Consider the following 22,617-nt stretch of genomic DNA (forward strand, 5'->3'; position numbering starts at 1 on the left):
ATGGTTTAGTGATTTAAGGTCTCAAAGAAAACTGAGTCCTCAAAGTTTAAAGGCTATTAAAAAAATATATAGTTCAAATATTACTCAAGTTGACAGAAATGAGCTTTTTCCATCACAGAAACTAGTAAAAGTAAACTAGCTTGGATTTTTATTCTCTTATATTTGATTAAATTTACCTGTAAGGAATCAGAACTTATTCCCCTAGATTGATTCTTTCCTTTGTATGTTTATTGACCCCTACTATCAGTATATTTTTTGACATCCGTAACATTATTATAACATATGGGTTAAGATAAAAAATAAATACCTAAAAATAAATATAAGAGAAAAGAAAAATGTGCTTTCAGTACATCCCTGAGCATTATTCAGAGGAAATAATGGGACTGGCATAATTTTTTAACATTTTTGCCAAATATTGTTGATAGAACTGTCAAACTACAAAATTAAATAGGAGCTTACACATGAAAAAAATGTTCAAATAAGATAGGAGAAGGATATCCATTCCAACGGAGATGGCAAATAGTTTTCCTCTTGTATGACATCTTTGATCACTTGGAAGTGCCTGCCTAGAATGCTGTGTTGAAAAAGAATTTGGAGCCAAGTCCTAGCTCAGCAGGAAAATTGCCATAATTGATTAGCAATCTCTGTCATGAATGCAAACTAGGAGAATAGCAACACATGGGTAACATATTTGCAATTCCTGGTTTTGTAAAGAACTGTGTATTAGAAATGTCTTCCCAGAGAGAAGATCTGATAATTAGAGGCTAAAGAGAAGCAGAATACGTGACCCCAAAATATGCCATGGCATTGTGGATTATTGTGAGCTGAAGGAGATCACGACCCAACAGCCTCAAGAAAAACACTTACCTCTCCTTTAACCACCTAAAAGAATTTACATAGGGGGCCTGGCTCAGAGACAGCCAGCACCAGAGATAACTTTTATCTGAATGACCGACCAATCTATATGGCAGGTAAACATCTAATTACCAAACATCTGGTCTTCTTATAGTCCTGTTAATTACCCTCCTCCACTTTGATGCCCCAGGCCCCTACCCCATTCCTTAGCTCAGGATGGCATATATGTCTCAACTGCCCAACTTGCTCTTGAATCTTATATTCTTATAGGGTTCCCATACATACTAAATTACATTTGTTTTTTCCGGTTACCCTGTCTTATGTCATTTTTTTGTTTGTTTTTAATAGATCAGCCAAAGAACCTCGAAGGGTAGAAGGAAAATTGTTCCGCCCTGGCAGAGGCAAAGATCAAACAACAGTATTCACTAAACTGTGATTCCCCAAAAGGACATTTGATTCTAGGTTAGATCTCTTCAAACGTACCCATACCACCCAACATTCTCCAAGTGTGAAGGGCAAATTTATCTGGTAACAGCTAAACAGTTATGCATTTTATTACTGAAGAATAATCTTGACAATAGGGAAGAGAAGGCCCAATTTATTGTTGTTTTGTACAAAAATTACTAATTCCAAATAATAAAAAATTTGGAATGAACAATGAAACCCTTGCTTCCCAGGTGACATTGGGGATGTTCTTCAATTGTGCATTTTTCCTTTGTACACATGAGGATAATAATTCTAATTACATTTCAGGTGAAAGAGTGTAGGGCAAATAAGTCAGCATAAACCTAAAAGAATATTTGCTAAATCTACTTCAGAAGTATTTGAAATCATTTTCCTATCCAAGTGGTACAAATGAAATTCATATCCCTAAAATGAGAAGTTTCACTGAAGTGCCAAGACACAAAGAAGCACTCACACTTTTACCTTGCCAACAGAAATGTAGAACTTTTTCATACTTATAACATCATCTTCTTCAACAGGAGGAGGTGGTGGACTGGTTGGTTTCTTCAGGACCCCGGGAGAAAATTCTGTACCTAACGTGATATTCATGCCTGATTCACTCCATCTTACTTGTGAAACCAATTTGGCTAACCTGCATTTCAGAAATCATACAAACTAGAAATAACTTTCAAATATGGTAGAATTCAGAAAAAAAAAAACTAAAATTTTGTTTTATGTATTCAAATCAATCTCCTGTCCTAACTCTGCAGGAGGATTCTCTTAGGAGCTGCTAAAATTAATGGCTTATTCATAGAATTACTAATTATTCTATTTTAATTTATTTTTATTTAAAAAAACAGTTGTTCTAAGCAAAAGTCAAATTTTAGTAAAACTTCAGAATGTTTAGGTACTTGAACTATAGAAGTCAGGGAGCATAAAAGAAAAACATGGCCCTGCACTACAACATTCTTTTTTATGACACTCATATTCATTTTTTAACACCCTGGACATAAATACCTTTACAGAAGTAGAAAAAAAATTTTAATATAATGATCAAAGAAGCAGAATTGAAATACATTTATTAGGTACTGTTTCTACAAAATCTCTTTGCAAAAGTTAAGTGATTTTTACCAATGCTCTATCTTGTACTATATAGCAAGTGGAATATAAACTCAAATGAGTTTAAAGGTATACAATTTTATTAAGAAAGTACAGAAAAATTATTTTTGGTGAACAAAATTCATTTAAAAATATGTATATTGATGGGATTACAATACCTGTATTCAAAGTAGCAATCACTTTCCAGAAATGCTGGAAGTCTTTCTTTTTTGACCCAGTGAATACCTCGTTCACGATTGAGACACTATTAGAGGACAAGTGAAAAAGAAAAAGTGTGTCAAAGAAATTCACCATTCAGGACAATGATGGCCTAATCACTAGAGCAATATTACCTCTAGCTCTTACAGGGAGCCCTGCCTGTACCTTCTATTTGGATGGGAGAGAGTAAGAACCCTGAGTCACAAGTACTTCTTCAATTCTCTCAACAACCCTGTATCAACTATTATCTATGTTTTACGGATTAACAAGCTGAATCAAGAAAACTTAAGTAACTTACTGAAAGAGAAAGAGTGACAAAAAATTCAGTCTCAGTATTTTCACACTCATAAAATGGGTGAAAAATAATCACAAACAGAAAAAGAACTAACCAGAAAACTTGGTAAGACTGCTAGAGTGACTGCAAGCCCTTTGTCCTTCCAATTTTAGGAAATTTTGTTAAATATTTAACATCACCAGGCATTATCATTGAGGATACCAAGGTTAACAAGAAAGAGAAGGCCCTTCCTTTAAGGAGTTTGCAGATAATTCGATAAGCAATAATAACAGAGTGCTATAAGCACCAGAAGTTCAGGATTCTGTGGGAGGCCACATGGGCATGAAAACCAGCAAAGGTTTCCCACAGAACATGACTGGGGGGGGTGGGGGACAGAGTCAAGATGGAGGAATAGGAGGATGTGCAGTTCGCCTCTCCCCACAAGTACATCAAGAATACATCTACATCTACGAATGGAACAATTCTCACAGAGCACCTGCTGAACACTAGCAGAGGACCTTGGACACCTGAAAGGGCAAGAAAAATCCCCACGCAACCGGGTAGGACTTAAGAAAGAAAAAAAGAAGAGGAAACAGGACGGGACCTGCACCCTTGCAGGGGAGCTGAAGGAGAGGAGAGGTTCCCGCACTCAGGGAAGCCCCCTCACCGGTGGGGAGACCAGCTGGGACAGAGAGGGAGCTTCAGGGGCTCGCAGGAGAGGGCAGCAACCAGTCTGTGGCAGACAGGACAGAGTAAGACCTACACAGATGGTCCAGATGGTCCATGCCGCAGCCCTGAGCTCCCGAGACCGAGTCCTGTGTCTGCTGGTGCGGAGCAGGGCTGCATGATGGAACATGGGGTCTGGAGAGTGGACTCAGGGAGGGGACAGCTGTTGGCTGTGAAGGGACAGCCTGAAGGGACGGGAGTAAAGAGCTCCACGATTGGGAACGTTCATGGAAGAAGCCCAGGCTGCCACAGAAGCAGAGTGCCATTGTTGAGTGGCACGCAAGGGGTGAGGCCACCATTGCAGCCCCCTTCCCCATGCACTGGCCCCTGCCTCCGGGGGCATTAGGATGGTCACCTGCCTGAGCAGGCTCGCGTGCCCCACCTGTTGCCGCCTCCACCCCCGCCCACCTGGGTAGGTGCATGTGCTCTGGGACAGCCTGAAGAACAGATGCTAGCAGGAGGAACACATACAGAGGTGGGGCTGAAACCACAGCTGAGCCCCAGGGGCAATGCAACTAAGGAAGAAGAGCTGAAAGCTCTCCTTGAGGCTGCAGGAACCATGGATTTACACCCCCGCTGTCAGCACTGTAAACTCAGCAACCGAGGAACGTCCAAATGGACGAGCGCTCCCGTAGCTGAGACGGGCCTAGCTTTAGCAGCTGTGGGCTTTGTGGGCACGTACACATGGAGACTGGACCAGGCCAGAATCTGAGCTGCCTCCACAGCTACCACAGTGGGTCCAGGTACACGACTACTGCAGTCCTGGGATATGACTTCGGTGGATCTGCCCTGGTGGCCTGGTGAAAACAACGCCTGAGAGATGCCAGGGCCAACTGCCGGCATACCCACAGGTAAGGGGGCGCTGAGAGCAGTTCCAACAACCGTGTAATCTGTGAGCCAACACAATGGGGGAAAAGTGACACAACAGAGTTCACTCACAGGTGAACAGTTCCAGAGGAGGGAAACTCAGTGGCTTCTCTCCCAGTGGGAGAGCTCCAACCTCGCCTACTGCATACCACAATTAGAAACACAGCTCAGAAACAGATCTGAGGGCCGCAGACACTGCCCGTGACAGGGAATTAACAACCACAGAGCAAAGAGGAGGCTCCGCTCAATATCCAGTGCAGGCTTAGGTCACCACAACGTCAGTCACACCTCCTATCAAGGGGATGACGGCCAGCATACACTGAGGAAAGAGGGGGCAGACATCCATACTAAAAACAGCCCTTGCACCAAAAAATATTAAACACACAGAGACTACATAGGGACATTCCCACATAAAAATAGCCCTTCAAGACAGTCTCAGAGTCAGGCATTAGGAGGAAGAACCCCAGAGTGCAGGAGCTCCACAGGGCTGGAAGAAACAGACACTCTACTCTTGGAGGGTGCACACAAGACCTCATGTGTGCTGGGACAGAGCACAAAGCAATACCTCCATAGGAATCACAGCTAGACCTAACTAGGGTCTGAGAGGGTTTCCTGGGGAGGTGGGGGTTGGCTGCAGCTCACTGTCAGGGCAGGGACACTGGTGGCGGAGGTGGGGCTTTGTGGGCACCAGAGAATACTGGACCCCAGAGAATACTGATCAGTGTGAGCTCTCCTGGGGGTCCCCACTTTGCACTAAGACCTGGCCACACCCAACAGCCTACAGGCTGCAGAGCTGGAATGCTTCAGACCAAACAACCAGCAGGACAGGAACACAGCCCCACCCATCAGCAGACAGGCTGCCTAAAGTCATACTGAGCTCATAGCTACTTCAAAACACACCTCTTGTCACAACCCTGCCCATCAGATGGACAAGGCCCAGCTCCACTCACCAAAGGGCAAGCACCAGTCCCTCCCACCAGGAAGCCTGCATAAGCCTCTGGACCAACCTCACCCACCAGGGGGCAGACACCAGAAGCAATAAGAACTATGGTCCTGCAACCTGTGGAAAGGAGACCACAAACACAGAAAGTTCAACAAAATGAGATGACAGAGGAATATGTTGCAAAAAAAGGAACAAGATAAAACCACACAAGAACAACTAAATGAAGAGGAGATAGGCAATCTACCTGAAAAAGAATTCACAGTAATGATAGTAAAGATGATCCAAGATCTCAGAAAAAGAATGGAAGCACAGATCAAGAAGACACAAGAAAAGTTTAACAAGGAGTTAGAAGATATAAAGTACAAACAAACAGATGAACAATACAATAACTAAAATGACAAAGCACACTAGAAGGGATCAGTAGCAGAGTAACTGAGGCAAAGGAACGAATAAGTGAGCACAAAGGAACACAGAGTGGTGGAAATCACTGCCACAGAACAGAATAAAGAAAAAAGAATGAAAAGAAATGAGGACAGTCTCAGAGACATCTGGGACAACATTAAACACACCAACATTCATTTTATCAGGTCCCAGAAGGAGAAGAGAAAGAAAAAGGACCTGAGGAAATTTTTGAAGATATTATAGCCAAAAATTTCCCTAACATGAGAAAGGGAACACTCAAGTCCAGAAACTGCAGAGTCCCATACAGGATGAACCCAAGGAGGAAAATGCTGAGACACATATTAATGAAACTGACAAAAATTAAAGACAAAGAAAAAATATTAAGAGCAACAAGGAAAAAGCAACAAATAACATACAAGGGGATCTCCATGAGGTTATCAGCTGATTTTTAAGCCAGAAACTCTGCAGGCCAGAAGGGAGTGGCACAATATATTTCAAGGGATGAAAGGGAAAAACCAACAACAAAGCATACTCTACCCAGCAAGGTTCTCTTTCAGATTCAACAGAAAAAACAAAAACTTTAGGGACAAGCAAAAGCTAAGAGAATTCAGCACCACCAAACAAGCTTTACAACAAATGCTAAAGGAACTTCTCTAGGTGGGAAAGAGACCAGCAACTTAAAACAACCTTGTACCTATATAGACTGCTGTATCAAAACCTCATGGGAACAGCAAACCCCAAAACTGCAATAGATACACAAACAAAAAAGAAAAGGCAACCCAAACACAATACCAAAGATAGTCATCAAATTACAAGAGAAGAGAATGAAAGAGGAAGGGAAGAAAAAAGACCTACAGAAACAAATCCAAAACAATTAAGAAAATGTCAATAGGAACATACATATCAATAATTACCTTAAATGTAAAAGGATTAAATGCTCCAAACAAAAGATACAGACTGGCTGAATGGATACAAAAACAAGACCCATATATATGCTGTCTACAAGAAACCCATTTCAGATCTAGGGACACAAACAGACTGAAAGTGAGGGGATGGAAAAAGGTATTCTATGCAAATGGAAACTGAACATTATGGGATTAGAAATCAATTACAGGAAAAAAAACCGTAAAAAACACAAACACGTAGAGACTAAATAATATGTTACTAAACAACCAATGGATCATCAAAGAAATAAAAAATACCTACAGACAAATGACAATGAAAACAAAACAATCCAAAACCTATGGGATGCAGCAAAAGCAGTTCAGGAGGGCAGTGTATAGCTATACAAGCCTACCTCAAGAAACAAGAAAAACTTCAAAAAAAAAGAAAAAAAAGCCTAACCTTACACCTAAAGCAACTAGAGAAAGAGAACAAATAAAACCCCAAGTTAGTGGAAGGAAAGATATCATATAGATCACAGCAGAAATAAATGAAATAGAGACAAAGAAAATAGATAAGATCAATGAAACTACAAGCTGGTTCTTTGAAAAGATCAACAAATTGATAAACCTTTAGCCAAACTCATCAAAAAAAAAAAGGAATATGGCTCAAATCAATAAAATTAGAAATGAACAAGGAGAAGTTATAACTGACATCACGGAAATACAAAGGATCATAAGAATCTACTACAAGCAACTATATGCCAATAAAATGGACAGCCTAGAAGAAATGGACAAATTCTTAGAAAGGTACAACCCTCCAAGACTGAACCAGGAGGAAACAGAAAATATGAACAGACCAATCGCAAGTACTGAAATTGAAACTGTACTTTAAAAACTTCCAACACACAGAGGTCCAGGACTAGATGTCTTAACAGGGGAATTCTATCAAACATTTAGAGAAGAGTTAACACCTATCCTTCTGAAACTCTTCCAAAAAATTGCAGATGAGGAAACACTCCCAAGGTCTTCTATGAGGGCACCATCACCCTGATACCAAAACCAGACAAAGATACAACAATAAGAGAAGATTACAGGCCAATGTCACTGATGAACATTGACACAAAAATCCTCAACAAAATACTAGCAAACAGAATCCAACAACACATTAAAAGGATCATACACCATGATCAAGTGGAATTTATCCCAGGGATTCAAGGATTCTTCAATATACACAAATCAATCAATGTGATATACCACATTAACAAACTGAAGAATAAAAACCATACAATCTCAATAGATTCAGGAAAAGCTTTTGACAAAATTTAACACCCAATTATGACAAAAACTCTCCAGAAAATGGGCATAGAGAGAACCTACCTCAACATAATAAGGGCCATATACAACAAACCCACAGCAAACATCATTCTCAATGGTGAAAAACTGAAAGCATCTCCTCTAAGATCAGGAACAAGACAAGGATGTCCACTCTCACCACTTTTACTCAACATAGTTTTGGAAGTCCTGGCCATGGCAATCAGAGAAGAAAAAGAAATCAAAGGAATCCAAATTTGAAAAGAAGTAAAACTGTCACTGTTTGCAGATGACATGATGCCATACATAGAAAATCCTAAAGATGCTACCAGAAAACAACTAGAGCTCATCAATGAATTTGGTAAAGTTTCAGGATACAAAATTAATGCGCAGAAATCTCTTGCATTCCTGTACACTAACAATGAAAGATCAGAAAGAGAAATTAAGCAAACAATCCCATTCACCAGTGCAACAAAAAGAATAAAATACCTAGGAATAAACCTACCTAAGGAGGTAAAAGACTCAGAAGACTATAAGACACTGATGAAAGAAATCAAAGATGACACAAACAGATGGAGAGATATACCATTTTCCTGGATTGGAAGAATCAATATTATCAAAATGACTATACTACCCAAAGCAATCTACAGATTCAATGCAATCCCTATCAAACTATCAATGGCATTTTTCACAGAACTAGGACAAAAATTTTTTTAATTTGTATGGAAACACGGAAGACCCTAAGGAGCCAAAGCAATCTTGAGAAAGAAAAAAGGAGCTGGAGAAATCAAGCTCCCTGACTTCAGAGTATACTATAAAGTTACAGTAATCAAAACAGTATGGTACTGGCACAAAAACTGAAATACAGATCAATGGAACAGGATAGAAAGTTCAGAGATAAACCCACACACCTATGGCCAACTAATCTATGACAAAGGAGGCAAGAACACACAAGGGAGAAAAGACAGTTCTTCAATAAGTGGTGCTGGGAAAACTGGACAGCCATATGTAAAAGGATGAAATTAGAACACTCCCTAACACCATACACAAAAATAAACTCAAAATGGATTAAAGACCTAAATGTAAGGCCGATACTATAAAACTCTTAGAGGAAAACACAGAACATTCTCTGACATAAACTGCAGAAATATCTTTTTGGATCCACCTCCTAGAGTAATGAAAATAAAAACAAAAATTAAAAAATGGACGTAATTAAACTTAAAAGTGTTTGCACAGCAAAGAAAACTATAAATGAGACAAAAAGACAACCAACAGAGTGGGAGAAAATATTTGCAAACCTAAGTGACCAACACGGCATTAACCTCCAAAATATACAAACAGCTCATGCAGCTCAATAACAAAAAACAAACATCCCAGTCAAAAAATGGGGAGGACATCTAAATAGAAATTTCTCCAAAGAAGATATACAGATGGCCAAAAAGGCACATGAAAAGATGTTGAACATCACTAATTATCAGAGAAATGCAAATCAAAACTACAGTGAGGTATCACCTCACACTGGTCAGAATAGCCATCAACAAAACCTACAAACAGTAAATGCTGGGGAGGGTGTGGAGAAAAGGGAACCCTTCTACACTGTTGGTGGGAATGCAAACTGGTACAGCCACTACGGAGAACAGTATGGAGTTTCCTTAACAAACTAAAAATAGAGCTACCATTCCATCCAGCGATCCCACTCCTGGGCATAAACCCTGAGAAGACCATAATTCAAAAAGATACATGCATCCCAACGTTCACTGCAGCATTATTTACAATATCCAGGACTGGAAGCAACCTAAATGTTCATTGACTGAAGAAGAGATAAAGAGGATGTGGTACATATATGCAATGGAATATTACTCAGCCATTAAAAAAGAATGAAACAATGCTATTTGCAGCCACATGTATGGACCTAGAGACTGTCATATGACAGTCAGACAGAGAAGGACAAATATCATGATATCACTTATATGTGGAATCTAAAAAAATGGTACAAATGAACTTATTTACAAAACAGAAATAGAGTCATAGATGTAGAAACAGTCTTACGGTTATGGAGGGAAGGGGGAAAGGATAAACTGAGAGATTGGGATTGACATATACACACTACTATTATATATAAAATAGATAACTAATAAGGACCTACTGTATATCACAGAGAACTCTACTCAATACTCTGTAATGACCTATATGGGAAAAGAATTTGAAAAAGAATACTTGTGTATGTATAACTGAATCACTTTGCTGTATATCTGAAACTAACACAACGTCGTTAATCAACTGTAATCCAATAAAAATTTTTAAAAATTATAATTGACTGGAGGCATGATTAGCTAGGTTGAAGAGGGAAGGAGGAAAGAAATAAAGATAAGTTTAGCTTAATAGATCACAGGGTAAGATTTGAGAGATGGAGGGAGGAAGGCTGGAGAAGTAGGCAGGGCCCTGATTATGAGTAGTCTTTTAAATAACATTATGGAGTTTAGATTTTATCTTGAGGTTGTGACGGTCACATGAATTTACAGAAGAGTTACTAAGTTGCTATTCATCCTAAGACATTTATACACTATTGTTTCTATTTTGTCTTATATTCACTTTTTCCAGAATTCTAATCAATGCCAGTACCTTGGACAGTAAACAGATGCTAATAATAAGTAAAACAACCAATAAAGTACACATTTCAGTGAGGCAAATGTGTCTGCACTATGTGGCTTCCACTGACTGTCTGCTAAAGCAAAAATTTTGCTCTGATATTAACATCAGAGTCAACGCAGACCACTGCTATCTCCTTTGAGGAAATCGCAGGCTCACACAGCAGTGCTGCCACCATCTGAGAAGCTAATGTTCTTGGGGGTGCACCTGTGCTCAGCAATGCTGACATGTGGCACCAAGTCATTAGGCTCCCCAGGACTGGAAAACTGAGCAAACAATGGTTTCCTCCCGTTTAGCCAAAAACAGCCACTTGCCTTCACCAAAGACTATCTTCTGGGTACTGAAAGAATAGAAGAAACTTTGGAAACAGCCAGCACCTTAACAGTAGCATCTTGTTGACTGCTTATCAGTGAGATCTGAAGGACATTTGGATCTTGAGTAAGAAGGATTCCACATATGCTACACACTGACAACCAACCACACAGGAGTCTTGAATTCTCATGAGCAATGTATTCAATGTATCACAAAAAGACACCAGGCCGCACATAAAAATCGACATAAACACTTGAGGAATTCTACAAGGCCATGGAACTACTCAGTTCATACAAAATCAGTTTGCCTAATATTTACCTAATGAACAGTTCACCTATAACTCTTTCCTTTTTGTATGTTTTGCATCTATTTGACCTAAAAATTAAGTGAAAAGTATAAAAAAATAAAATCAAAATTGAAGAAAAGTCTTTAGTCAAACTGCTAAAAAATCCTTTCAAGGTGTTTTCAAGTAACTAAAATATAAAGACCAAAAAGATACAAAACAACCCTGCCAACCATAGAAGGATAAATTAATAAACACTATAAGAAACACAAAAATAATTTACCTAAAATAAAATTATTTAATCCTTAAAACTAAAAAAAACGTTAAGAAAGAAAAACAGATAACCAAAAGGTTAGGGGAAACTGGCTGTCGGTAGGTAAAACACTCTAGAACTACTTCCAATTAGCCATACACAAGCTCTTTAAACTGTCACCAGGATTAGATTAATAAAAATTATATTTATATGTATGAGCAACTAAATAAAGCATGGCTACCTGCCAATGGACTAGATTTTCTGTCTAGTCATTTACTGAAGTATAAATTACATAGAGTAAAATCCATCCTTTTTAGTACACAGTGCTACAAGTTTTGACAATTACATACAGTCATGTAACCATGACTACAATCAAGATGTAGAATAGTTCCAACAGCTCCAAACTTCCTCATGACACTTTGCAGTCAATGACTCCCTCTAACCCCAGGCCCTGGCAACCACTGACAGGTTCTCTATATAGTTTTGCCTTTCCCAGAATGTCATATAAATGGAATCAATATAGTATGTAGCCTTTGACTCTGGCTTCTTTCATTTAGCATAATGCATGTGAGACTGATCTATGTTCTTCCATGGATCACTAGTCCATTCCTCTTCATTGCTGAGTAGTACTCCACTGTACTGATGAACCACATTTTATTTATCCATTCCCAGTAAGGAAATTCGGGTTGTTTCTAGCTTTTGGTGATTATAATAAAGCAACTGGAGACATTCACATATAGGTGTTTTCTTTTTTTTTTTTTTTTTGCCTGCATTGGGTCTTTGTTGCGGTGAGTGGGGGCTACTCTTCATCATGGTGTGTGGACTTCTCACTGCAGTGGCTTCTCTTGTTGCAGAGCACGGGCTCTAGGCGCCCAGGCTTCAGTAGTTGTGGCACATGGGCTCAGTAGTTGTGGCTCGCAGGCTCTAGAGCTCAGGTTCCGTAGTTGTGGCACACGGGCTTAGTTGCTCCGCGGCATGTGGGATCTTCCCGGACCAGGGCTCGAACCTGTGTCCCCTGCACTGGCAGGCGGATTCTTAACCACTGTGCCACCAGGGGAGTCCCTCATGTACAGGTTTTTATGTGAACATAACTGTCTATTTCCCTTGGGTTAATATATAGGAATAAGATAGATAGGTAGTATGGCATGTGTTTAACTTAGGAAGAACTGCCAAACTGTTTTCCCAAATGTAATTTGCATCAACAATGTAAGAGTTCTAGATGCTCTGCATCCTGGCTAGCATTTTGTATTGTCAATATTTATTTGTTGTTTATTTTGTACATCATAATAGGTGAGTAGAAACAGTTCATTGTGATGTATGTGCGAACACTTTTTTTTAATAACAGCTTTGAGATATAGCTTATGTTTCACACAACTCATCCATTTAAAGTATAAGCCAATGATTTTAGTATATTCAGAAACCATCACCACAAATTTAGAACATTTTCATCACCCTCTCCAAAAAACCCATACCCATTAGCAATCACTCTCCATTCATTCCAACTCCTCCACCTCACCTCCCAATGTTGAATGCACTTCTCTTATGACTAAAGATGTTGAGCATCTTTTCATATGTGTATTGGTCATTTTTACATCTTGTTTGGAGAAATATCTATTCAGATCCTTTGTCCATTTTTAAATTGGGTAGTCCTTTTATTGTTGAGTTGTAAGAGGTCTTTACACAGTCTAGATACACAGTCCTTATCATATATATGACTGGCAAATATTTTCTCCCATTCTGTGGGTTGTCTTTTCACTTTCTTTAGACCATAAAAGTTTTATATTTTTATTTATCTGTTTTTTTCTTTTGTTGTTTATGCTTTTGGTGTGATATCTAAAATACCAATGCCTATATAAGGTCATGAAGATTTACATTTGTGTTTTCTTCTAAAATATGCTTCATTATTAGTATTTTTTGCATTGCTAGATTCAGTTTGCTGTTTTTGAACTTTTTTGTGTCTACGTTCATGAGGGATATTAGTTTGTAAGCTCTTTTCTTTGAAATTTCTTTAGTGCTGGTATAAGGATAATGCTGGCATTATAAAATGAGTTGGAAATTGATCCCTCTTCTTTTGTTTTTTTTTTTTTTTTGGAAGCGTTTTCATAAATTTAGTATTACTTCATCTTTAAAGGTTTGACAGAATTCACCAGTGAAGTCATCTGGACCTAGAGTTTTCTTCGTGGAAATCTTTTTCCCCCAAGACTTAGTTTTTTGGAGCAGTTTTAGGTTTACAACAAAACTGAGAAGATAAAGATTTCCTGTATATCTCCTGCATCCACATATTCACAGCCTCCCCCTTTATGAACATCACTCACAGAATGGTACATTTTTTACCAAGAATGAACCTACATTGACACATCATAATCACCCAAAATCCATTGTTTACCTTAGGGTTCACTCTTGGTGTTATACATTCTATGGGTTTGGACAAGCGTATAATGACATATATCCATCAGTGTAATATCATACAGAGTATTTTCACTACCCTAAAAATCCTCTATGCTCTGCCTATTCATCTCTGGCCCCTGGAACCCCTAGTAATCACTGATCTTTTTTTTTAATATTTTGATGTGCTTGATTTTATTCTGTATTTTTTTGAATTTTATTTTATTTATTTTTTTATACAGCAGGTCCTTATCAGTTATCCATTTTATACAAAACCACTAACCTTTTCATTGTCTACATAGATGTGCCTTTTTCAGAATATTATATAGTTGGAATCATACAGTATGTAGCCTTTTTCAAATTGGCTTCTTTCACTTAGAAATATGTATTTAAGGTCCCACCATGTATTTTTTGTGGATTGAAAGCTCATTTCTTCTTACCACTCTATAATATCCCCTTGTCTGGATGTAGACAGTTTAGTTATCCACTCATCTAATGAAGGGCATCTTAGTTGCTTCCAAGTTTTGACAATTATGAATAAAGCTACTATAAACATCCATATGCAGGTTTCTGTTTGGGCATATATTTTCAACTCCTTTGGGTAAATAACCAGGGAGTATGATTGCTGAAATGTATGCTAAGAGTATGTTAGTTTTGTAAGAAACCATCCAAATGTCCTCCAAAGTGGCTGTACCACTTTTGCATTTCCACCAGCAATGTATCTGATTTCCTGTTGCTCCACATCTTCATTAACATTTGGTGTTGTAAGTGTTCTGGATTTTGGCCATTCTAATAGGTGTGTACTAGTCTTCTGTCTTTTTTTTATTGGATTACTGGGAGAACAGTGTTTAAGTCTTTAACTATAACTATGGATTGTCTATTCCTCTTTTCAGTGCTATCAGCTTTTATTTCATGTATTCTGAAGGTCTTTTGTATGGTGCATAATTATGGGTTGTTATGCTTTCTTGGTGAATTGATCGCTTTATCACTATGTGATGTCTCTTTGTATCCATAGCAAGATGCCTTCTTCTGAAGTCTACTCTGATATTAACACAGTCACTCCAGCTTTCTTTCAACTAGTAATTGTATGGTATAGCTTTTTGCCTTCTTTTACTTACAACAAAATTTTGTATTATATTTAAGGTGATGTTCTTATAGACAGAAAATAGTGGTGGGTCTTTTTTTTAACCCATCTGACTCTGACTCTTAATTGGGGTGTGTAAGCCATTTAAATTTAATGTAATTATTTATGTATATGATTAAGGTGCTGCTAATTGCTGATGTGGTTTGCTCAAAATCTACCATCTTGCTTTCTGCTTGTTCTGTATATCCTTTATCTCTTCTTTCTTCATTTTCTGCCTGTTTTTGGTTTGAGTACTTTCTTATTCCTTTTTTTCTCCACTATTATTATATGATTTATACCTCTTTAAAATATTTTTAAATTGTTGCCCTGTTGTTTACAGTATGTATATTTAATGAATCACAGTCTACCTCAAATATATCGAGTAAGATCACCTTTTAGATCTTTCTGAGAGACTGTGTCAAAATACATAACTCAAGCTAAGAAGCTCCTTGTACACAGATATTGAATCATTATGCTGTACACCTGAAATTAATATAATGTTCTATGTCAACTGTACCTCAATAAAAAAATAAGAAGCTCCTAATAAACAGTTTTTAACAAAAAAGAAATAGGTTATAAAGACTTCCATGAAATAAAAAATTTCTGTTCTCTGAAGAAACTGAATAAACCAATAAATATCACTGTCCCAACTAGGGAAAAAAGTTTTTAACTAAATGTTTATACAGTGTTAAACTGTCCATGATAGATGTCCTTGTTTTAAATTCAAAACAATGCTATAACATAGTTGTTATTACTATTTTTATTTTTGTATTTATAAACAATATTTATAAATAGTTATTATTATTAATACATTTAATTTGATGAAATTAAACAAGAAAGACAGAAATATATCTGAATTCAGTAAAAGAAGAATTGAAGACTTTCCAGGCTGGAGAAGAGCTATGTTTTAAGTATTAGATATGTGTTAGCTTAAAATGTCCATCAGACATTTTAAATCAAGAGAAAACAGTATTGTTACACATTATTATTTTCATTTGATTCACATAACAAACCTAAGTAGTAGGTATTGAAGGCATCATTTGACAGATGAGGAAAATGAGGCTCATCAAAATGACTTGTATAAAAGCACAGTCTAGTAAGTTGAAGAGCCAATATTAGAACCCAAGTTCTTTTACATCATGCTAGGGAGACAAAATTCAGAAGCTGAGAGAATTTAACGCCAGAGACTCAGAGCCACACAATGTAATTTCAAGATCAGAAATCTCAACCCCATGCAGTGCAACCTGGGAATACTCAAGCTGCACCCACTCCAGCTACAGTTATCTTGCTAGAGCAGCCCTGGAGAGGCACGTCTGGGGAAACCCTGGCATGGGCCTACTCCAACTCCAACCATCCTACCAAGGGAGCCCCGATGCTGTATGCCCTGGGGACACCCCCCATCCCAGTCCACATCCTCTCCAGCTCCAGCTGGCATTCCAAAGCTTCCTAGCACAAGCACTTTACACAAGGAATGCTCCTACACAAGGCCACATCTTCAAAATCAGGAGAGGTAGCTGTTTGGCCTGATTCACAGAATCAAATACAGAAAGCCACTGAACCAAGATGGCAGAGTAGAAGGACATGCTCTCACTCCATCTTGCGAGAACACCAGAATCACAACTAGCTGCTGAACAATCATCAACAGGAAGACACTGGAACTCACCAAAAAGGATACCCCACATCCAAAGACAAAGGAGAAGCCACAGTGAGACGGGGGCAGGGGGGCAATCACAGTAAAATCAAATCTCATAACTGCTGGGTGGGTGACACACAGACTGGAGAACACTAATCCCACAGAAGTTCACCCACTGGAGTGGAGGTTCTGAGCCTCACGTCAGGCTTCCCAACCTGGGGGTCCGGCAACAGTACCTAGAGAATCAGACATTGAAGGCTAGCGGGATTTGACTGCAGGACTTCGACAGGACTGGGGGAAACAGGCACTCCACTCTGGAGGGCACACACAAAGTAGTGTACAAATCGGGACCCAGGGGAAGGAGCAGTGACCCCAAGGGAGACTGAACCAGACCTACCTGCTAGTGTTGGAGGGTCTCCTGCAGAGGTGGGGGGTAGCTGTGGCTCACCGTGAGGACAAGGAAACTGGCAGCAGAGGTTCTGGGAAGTACTCCTAGGCGTGAGCTCTCCCAGAGTCTGCCATTAACCCCACCAAAGAGCCCAGGTAGGTTCCAGTGTGGGGTTGCCTCAGGCCAAACAGACAACAGGCAGGGAACCCAGCCCCAGCCATCAGCAGTCAAGCAGATTAAAGTTTTACTGAGCTCTGCCCACCAGAGCAATACCCAGCTCTACCTATCACCAGTCCCTCCAGTCAGGAAGCTTGCACAAGCCTCTTAGATACTCTCATCCACCAGAGGGCAGACAGCAAAAGCAAGAAGAACTACAATCCTGCAGCCTGTGGAACAAAAACCACATTCCCAGTAAGATAGAAAGGAAGAAAAGGCAGAGGACTATGCACCAGATGAAGGAACAAGATAAAGCTCCAGAAAAACAACTCAATGAAGTGGAGATAGGCAACCTTCCAGAAAAAGAATTCAGAATAATGATAGTGAAGATGATCCAGGACCTCAGGAAAAGAATGGAGGCAAAGATTGAGAAGATGAAAGAAATGTTTAACAAAGACCCAGAAGAATTAAAGAACAAACAAACAGAGATGAACAGTAGAATAACTGAAATGAATACTACACTAGAATGAAACAATAGCAGAATAACTAAGGCAGAAAAACGGATAAGTGACCTGGAAGAGAGACTGGTGGAATTCACTGCTGCGGAACAGAATAAAGAAAAAAGAATGAAAAGAAATGAAGACAGCCTAAGAGACCTCTGGGACAACATTAAATGCAACAACATTCACATTATAGGGGTCCCAGAAGGAGAAGAGAGAGAGAAAGGACCAGAGAAAATATCTGAAGAGATTATAGTCGAAAACTTCCCTAACATGGGAAAGGAAATAGCCACCCAAGTTCAGGAAGCACAGAGACTCCCATACAGGATAAACCCAAGGAGAAACACACCAAAACACATACTAATCAAATTGGCAAAAATTAAAGACAAAGAAAAATTATTGAAAGCAGCAAGGGAAAAATGACAAATAACATACAAGGGAACTCCCATAAGATTAACAGCTGATTTCTCAGCAGAAATTCTATAAGCCAGAAGGGAGTGGCATGATAAACTGATGAAAGGGAAGAACCTACAACCAAGATTACTCTACCCGGCAAGGATCTCATTCAGATTCGATGGAGAAATCAAAAGCTTTACTGGCAAGCAAAAGTTAAGAGAATTCAGCACCACCAAACCAGCTCTACAACAAATGCTAAAGGAACTTCTCTAAGTGAGAAACACAGGAGAATAAAAGGACCTACAAAAACAAACCCAAAACAATTAGGAAAATGGTCATAGGAACATACTTATCGATAATTACCTTAAACGTGAATGGATTAAATGCTCCAACCAAAACACACAGGCTTGCTGAGTGGATACAAAAACAAGACCCATATGTATGCTGTCCACGAGAGACCCACTTCAGACCTAGGGACACATACAGATTGAAAGTGAGGGGATGGAAAAAGATTTTCCATGCAAATGGAAATTAAGAGAAAGCTGGAGTAGCAATACTCATATCAGAAAAAATAGACTTTAAAATAAAGAATGTTACAAGAGACAAGGAAGGACGCTACACAATGATCAGCGGATCGATCCAAGAAGAAGATATAACAATTATAAATATATATGCATCCAACATAGGAGCACCTCAACATAAGGCAACTGCTAACAGCTATAAAAGAGGAAATCGACAGTAACACAATAATCGTGGGGGACTTTAAAACCTCGCTTACACCAATGGACAGATCATCCAAAATAAATAAGAAAACAGAAGCTTTAAATGACACAATAGACAAGATAGATTTAATTGATATTTATAGGACATTCCATACAAAAACAGCAGATTACACTTTCTTCTCAGGTGTGCATGGAACATTCTCCTAGATAGATCATATCTTGGGTCACAAATGAAGCGTCAGTAAATTTAAGAAAATTGAAATCATATCAAGCATCTTTTCTGACCACAAACAACACTATGAGATTAGAAATGAATTACAGGGAAAAAAACACAAACACATGGAGGCTACACAATACGTTACTAAATAACCAAGTGATCACTGAAGAAATCAAAGAGGAAATCAAAAAATACCTAGAGACAAATGACAATGAAAACATGATGATCCAAAACCAATGGGATGCAGCAAAAGCAGTTCTAAGAGGGAAGTTTATAGCTATACAAGCCTACCTCAAGAAACAAGAAAAATCTCAAATAAACAATCTAACCTTACACCTAAAGGAACTAGAGAAGGCAAAAAAAAAAAAAACCCAAAGTTAGCAGAAGGAAAGAAATCATAAAGATAGAGCACAAATAAATGAAATAGAAACAAAGAAAACAATATAGCAAATATAAATAAAACTAAAAGCTGGTTCTTTTAGAAGATAAACAAAATTGATAAACCATTAGCCAGGCTCATCAAGAAAAAGAGGGAGAGGACTCAAATCAATAAAATCAGAAATGAAAAAGGAGTAGTTACAACAGACACTGCAGAAATACAAAGCATCCTAAGACACTACTACAGGCAACTCTGTGCCAATAAAATGGACAACCTGGAAGAAATGGACAAATTCTTAGAAAGGTATAACCTTCCAAGACTGAACCAGGAAGAAACAGAAAATATGAACAGACCAATCACAAGTAATGAAATTGAAACTGTGATTAAAAAACTTCCTTCAGGGGCTTCCCTGGTGGTGCAGTGGTTGAGAGTCTGCCTGCCAATGCAGGGGACACAGATTCGTGCCCCGGTCCGGGAAGATCCCACATGCCACGGAGCAACTGGGCCCATGAGCCCTGGCCGCTGAGCCTGCGCATCCGGAGCTTGTGCTCCACAATGGGAGAGGCCACAGCAGTGAGAAACCCATGTACCGCAAAAAAAAAAAAAAAAAAAATTTCCAACAAACAAAAGTCCAGGACCTGATGGCTTCACAGGTGAATTCTATCAAACATTTAGAGAAGAGCTAACACCCATCCTACTCAAAGTCTTCCAAAAAACTGCAGAGGAAAGAACACTCCCAAGCTCATTGTATGAGGCCACCATCACCCTGATACCAAAACCCGACAAAGATACTACAAAAAAAGAAAACTACAGAGCAATATCACTGATGAATATAGATGCAATAATCCTCAACAAAATACTAGCAAACAGAATCCAACAAGACATTAAAAGGATCATAAACCATGATCAAGTGGGATTTATCCCAGGGATGCAAGGATTCTTCAATATATGCAAATCAATGTGATACACCATATTAACAAATTGAACAAAAAACCATATGATCATCTCAATACTTGCAGAAAAAGCTTTTCACAAAATTCAACACCCATTTATGATAAAAACTCTCCAGAAAGTGGGCATAGGGAAACCTACCTCAACATAATAAAGGTCATATACAACAAACCCACAGCAAACATCATTCTCAATGGTGAAAAACTGAAAGCATTTCCTCTAATATCAGGAATGAGACAAGGATGTCCACCCTTACCACTATTATTCAAAACAGTTTTGGAAGTCCTAGCCACGGCAATCAGAGAAGAAAAAGAAATAAAAGGAATACAAATTGGAAAAGAATGAATAAAACTGTCACTGTTTGCAGATGATATGATACTATACATAGAGAACCCTAAAGATGCCACCAGAAAACTACTAGAGCTAATCAATGAATTTGGTAAAGTTTCAGGATACAAAATTAATTCACAGAAATCTCTGGCATTCTTTTACACTAATGATGAAAAATCAGAAAGAGAAATTAAGGAAACACTCCCATTTACCATGGCAACAAAAAGAATAAAATACCTAGGAATAAATCTACCTAGGGAGACAAAAGACCTGTATGTGGAAAACTATAAGACACTGATGAAAGAAATTAATGATGATACCAATAGATGGAGAGATATACCATGTTCTTGGATTGGAAGAATCAATATTGTGAAAATGACTATACTACCCAACGCAATCTACAGATTCAATGCAATCCCTATCAAATTACCAATGGCATTTTTTACGGAACTAGAACAAAAAATCTTAAAATTTGTATGGAGACACAAAAGATCCCAAAAAGCCAAAGCAGTCTTGAGGGAAAAGAACAGAGCTGGAAGAATCAGACTCCCTGACTTCAGACTATACTACAAAGCTACAGTAATCAAGACAATATGGTACTGGCACAAAAATAGAAACATAGATGAATAGAAGAAGATAGAAAGGCCACAGATAAACCCACACACCTATGGTCAACTAGTCTATGACAAAGGAGGCAAGGATATACAATTGAGAAAAGACAGTCTCTTCAATAAATGGTGCTGGGAAAACTGGACAGCTACATGTAAAAGAATGAAATTAGAACACTCCTTCACACCATACACAAAAATAAACTCAATATGTATTAGAGCCCTAAATGTAAGACCGGACACTATAAAACTCTTAGAGGAAAACATAGGAAGAACACTCTTTGACATGAATCACAGCAAGACCTTTTTTGATCTACCTCCTAAAGTAATGGAAATAAAAACAAAGATAAACAAATGGGACCTAATGAAACTTCAAAGCTTTTGCACCCTCAGAATGGGAGAAAATATTTGCAAACGAATCAACAGACAAAGGATTAATCTCCAAAATATATAAACAGCTCATGCAGCTCAATATTAAAAAAACAAAGAACCCAATCCAAAAATAGGCAGAAGACCTAAACAGACATTTCTCAAAAGAAGATATACAGATGGCCAAGTAGCACATGAAAAGCTACTCAAGATCACTACTGGAGAAATGCAAATCAAAACTACAATGAGGTACCACCTCACACCAGTTAGAATGGGCATCTTCAGAAAATCTACAAACAACATATGCTGGATAGGGTGTGGAGAAAGGGAACCCTCTTGTACTGTTGGTGGGAATGTAAATTGATACAGCCACTATGGATAACAGTATGGGGGTTCCTTTAAAAAGTAAAAATAGAATTACCATATGATCCAGCAATCCCACTACTGGGCATAAACCCAGAGAAAACCATAATTCAAAAAATACACATGCACCCCAATGTTCATTGTAGCACCATTTACAATAGGCAGGTCATGGAAGCAACCTAAATGTCCATCGACAGACGAATGGATAAAGAAGATGTGGTACACATATAAAATGGAATATTACTCAGCCATAAAAAGGAACAAAATTGGGTCCTTTGTTGAGACGGGGATGGATCTAGAGACTGTCGTACAGAGTGAAGTAAGTCAGAAAGAGAAAAACAAATATCATATATTAAGGTATATATGTGGAACCTAGAAAAATGGTACAGATGAACCGGTTTGCACGGCAGAAACTGAGACACAGATGTAGAGAACAAATGTATGGAAACCAGTGGGGGAAAGTGGCAGGGGGTGGTGGTGGTGGTGTGCTGAATTGGGTGATTGGGATTGACATATACACACTGATGTGTATAAAATTGATGACTAATAGGAACCTGCTGTATAAAAATATAAATTA

At 38.5% G+C, this 22,617-nt stretch overlaps 1 protein-coding gene across 1 annotated transcript in view; it reads right to left on the bottom strand.

Annotated features, from left to right (window-relative positions):
* RGS22 (regulator of G protein signaling 22) overlaps positions 1-22,617 on the bottom strand; it is a 172,243-nt gene that overhangs the window by 116,162 nt on the left and 33,464 nt on the right. The window contains exons 5-6 of the mRNA XM_032609571.1: positions 2,577-2,662; positions 1,783-1,951 (exon numbers count right to left, since the gene is read on the bottom strand). Coding sequence (XP_032465462.1) covers positions 1,783-1,951; positions 2,577-2,662 — 255 coding nt within the window. The remainder of the gene's footprint in view (positions 1-1,782; positions 1,952-2,576; positions 2,663-22,617) is intronic.

The sequence above is a fragment of the Phocoena sinus genome, chromosome 17 (assembly GCF_008692025.1).
Source record: "Phocoena sinus isolate mPhoSin1 chromosome 17, mPhoSin1.pri, whole genome shotgun sequence".
Taxonomy (NCBI): domain Eukaryota; kingdom Metazoa; phylum Chordata; class Mammalia; order Artiodactyla; family Phocoenidae; genus Phocoena; species Phocoena sinus.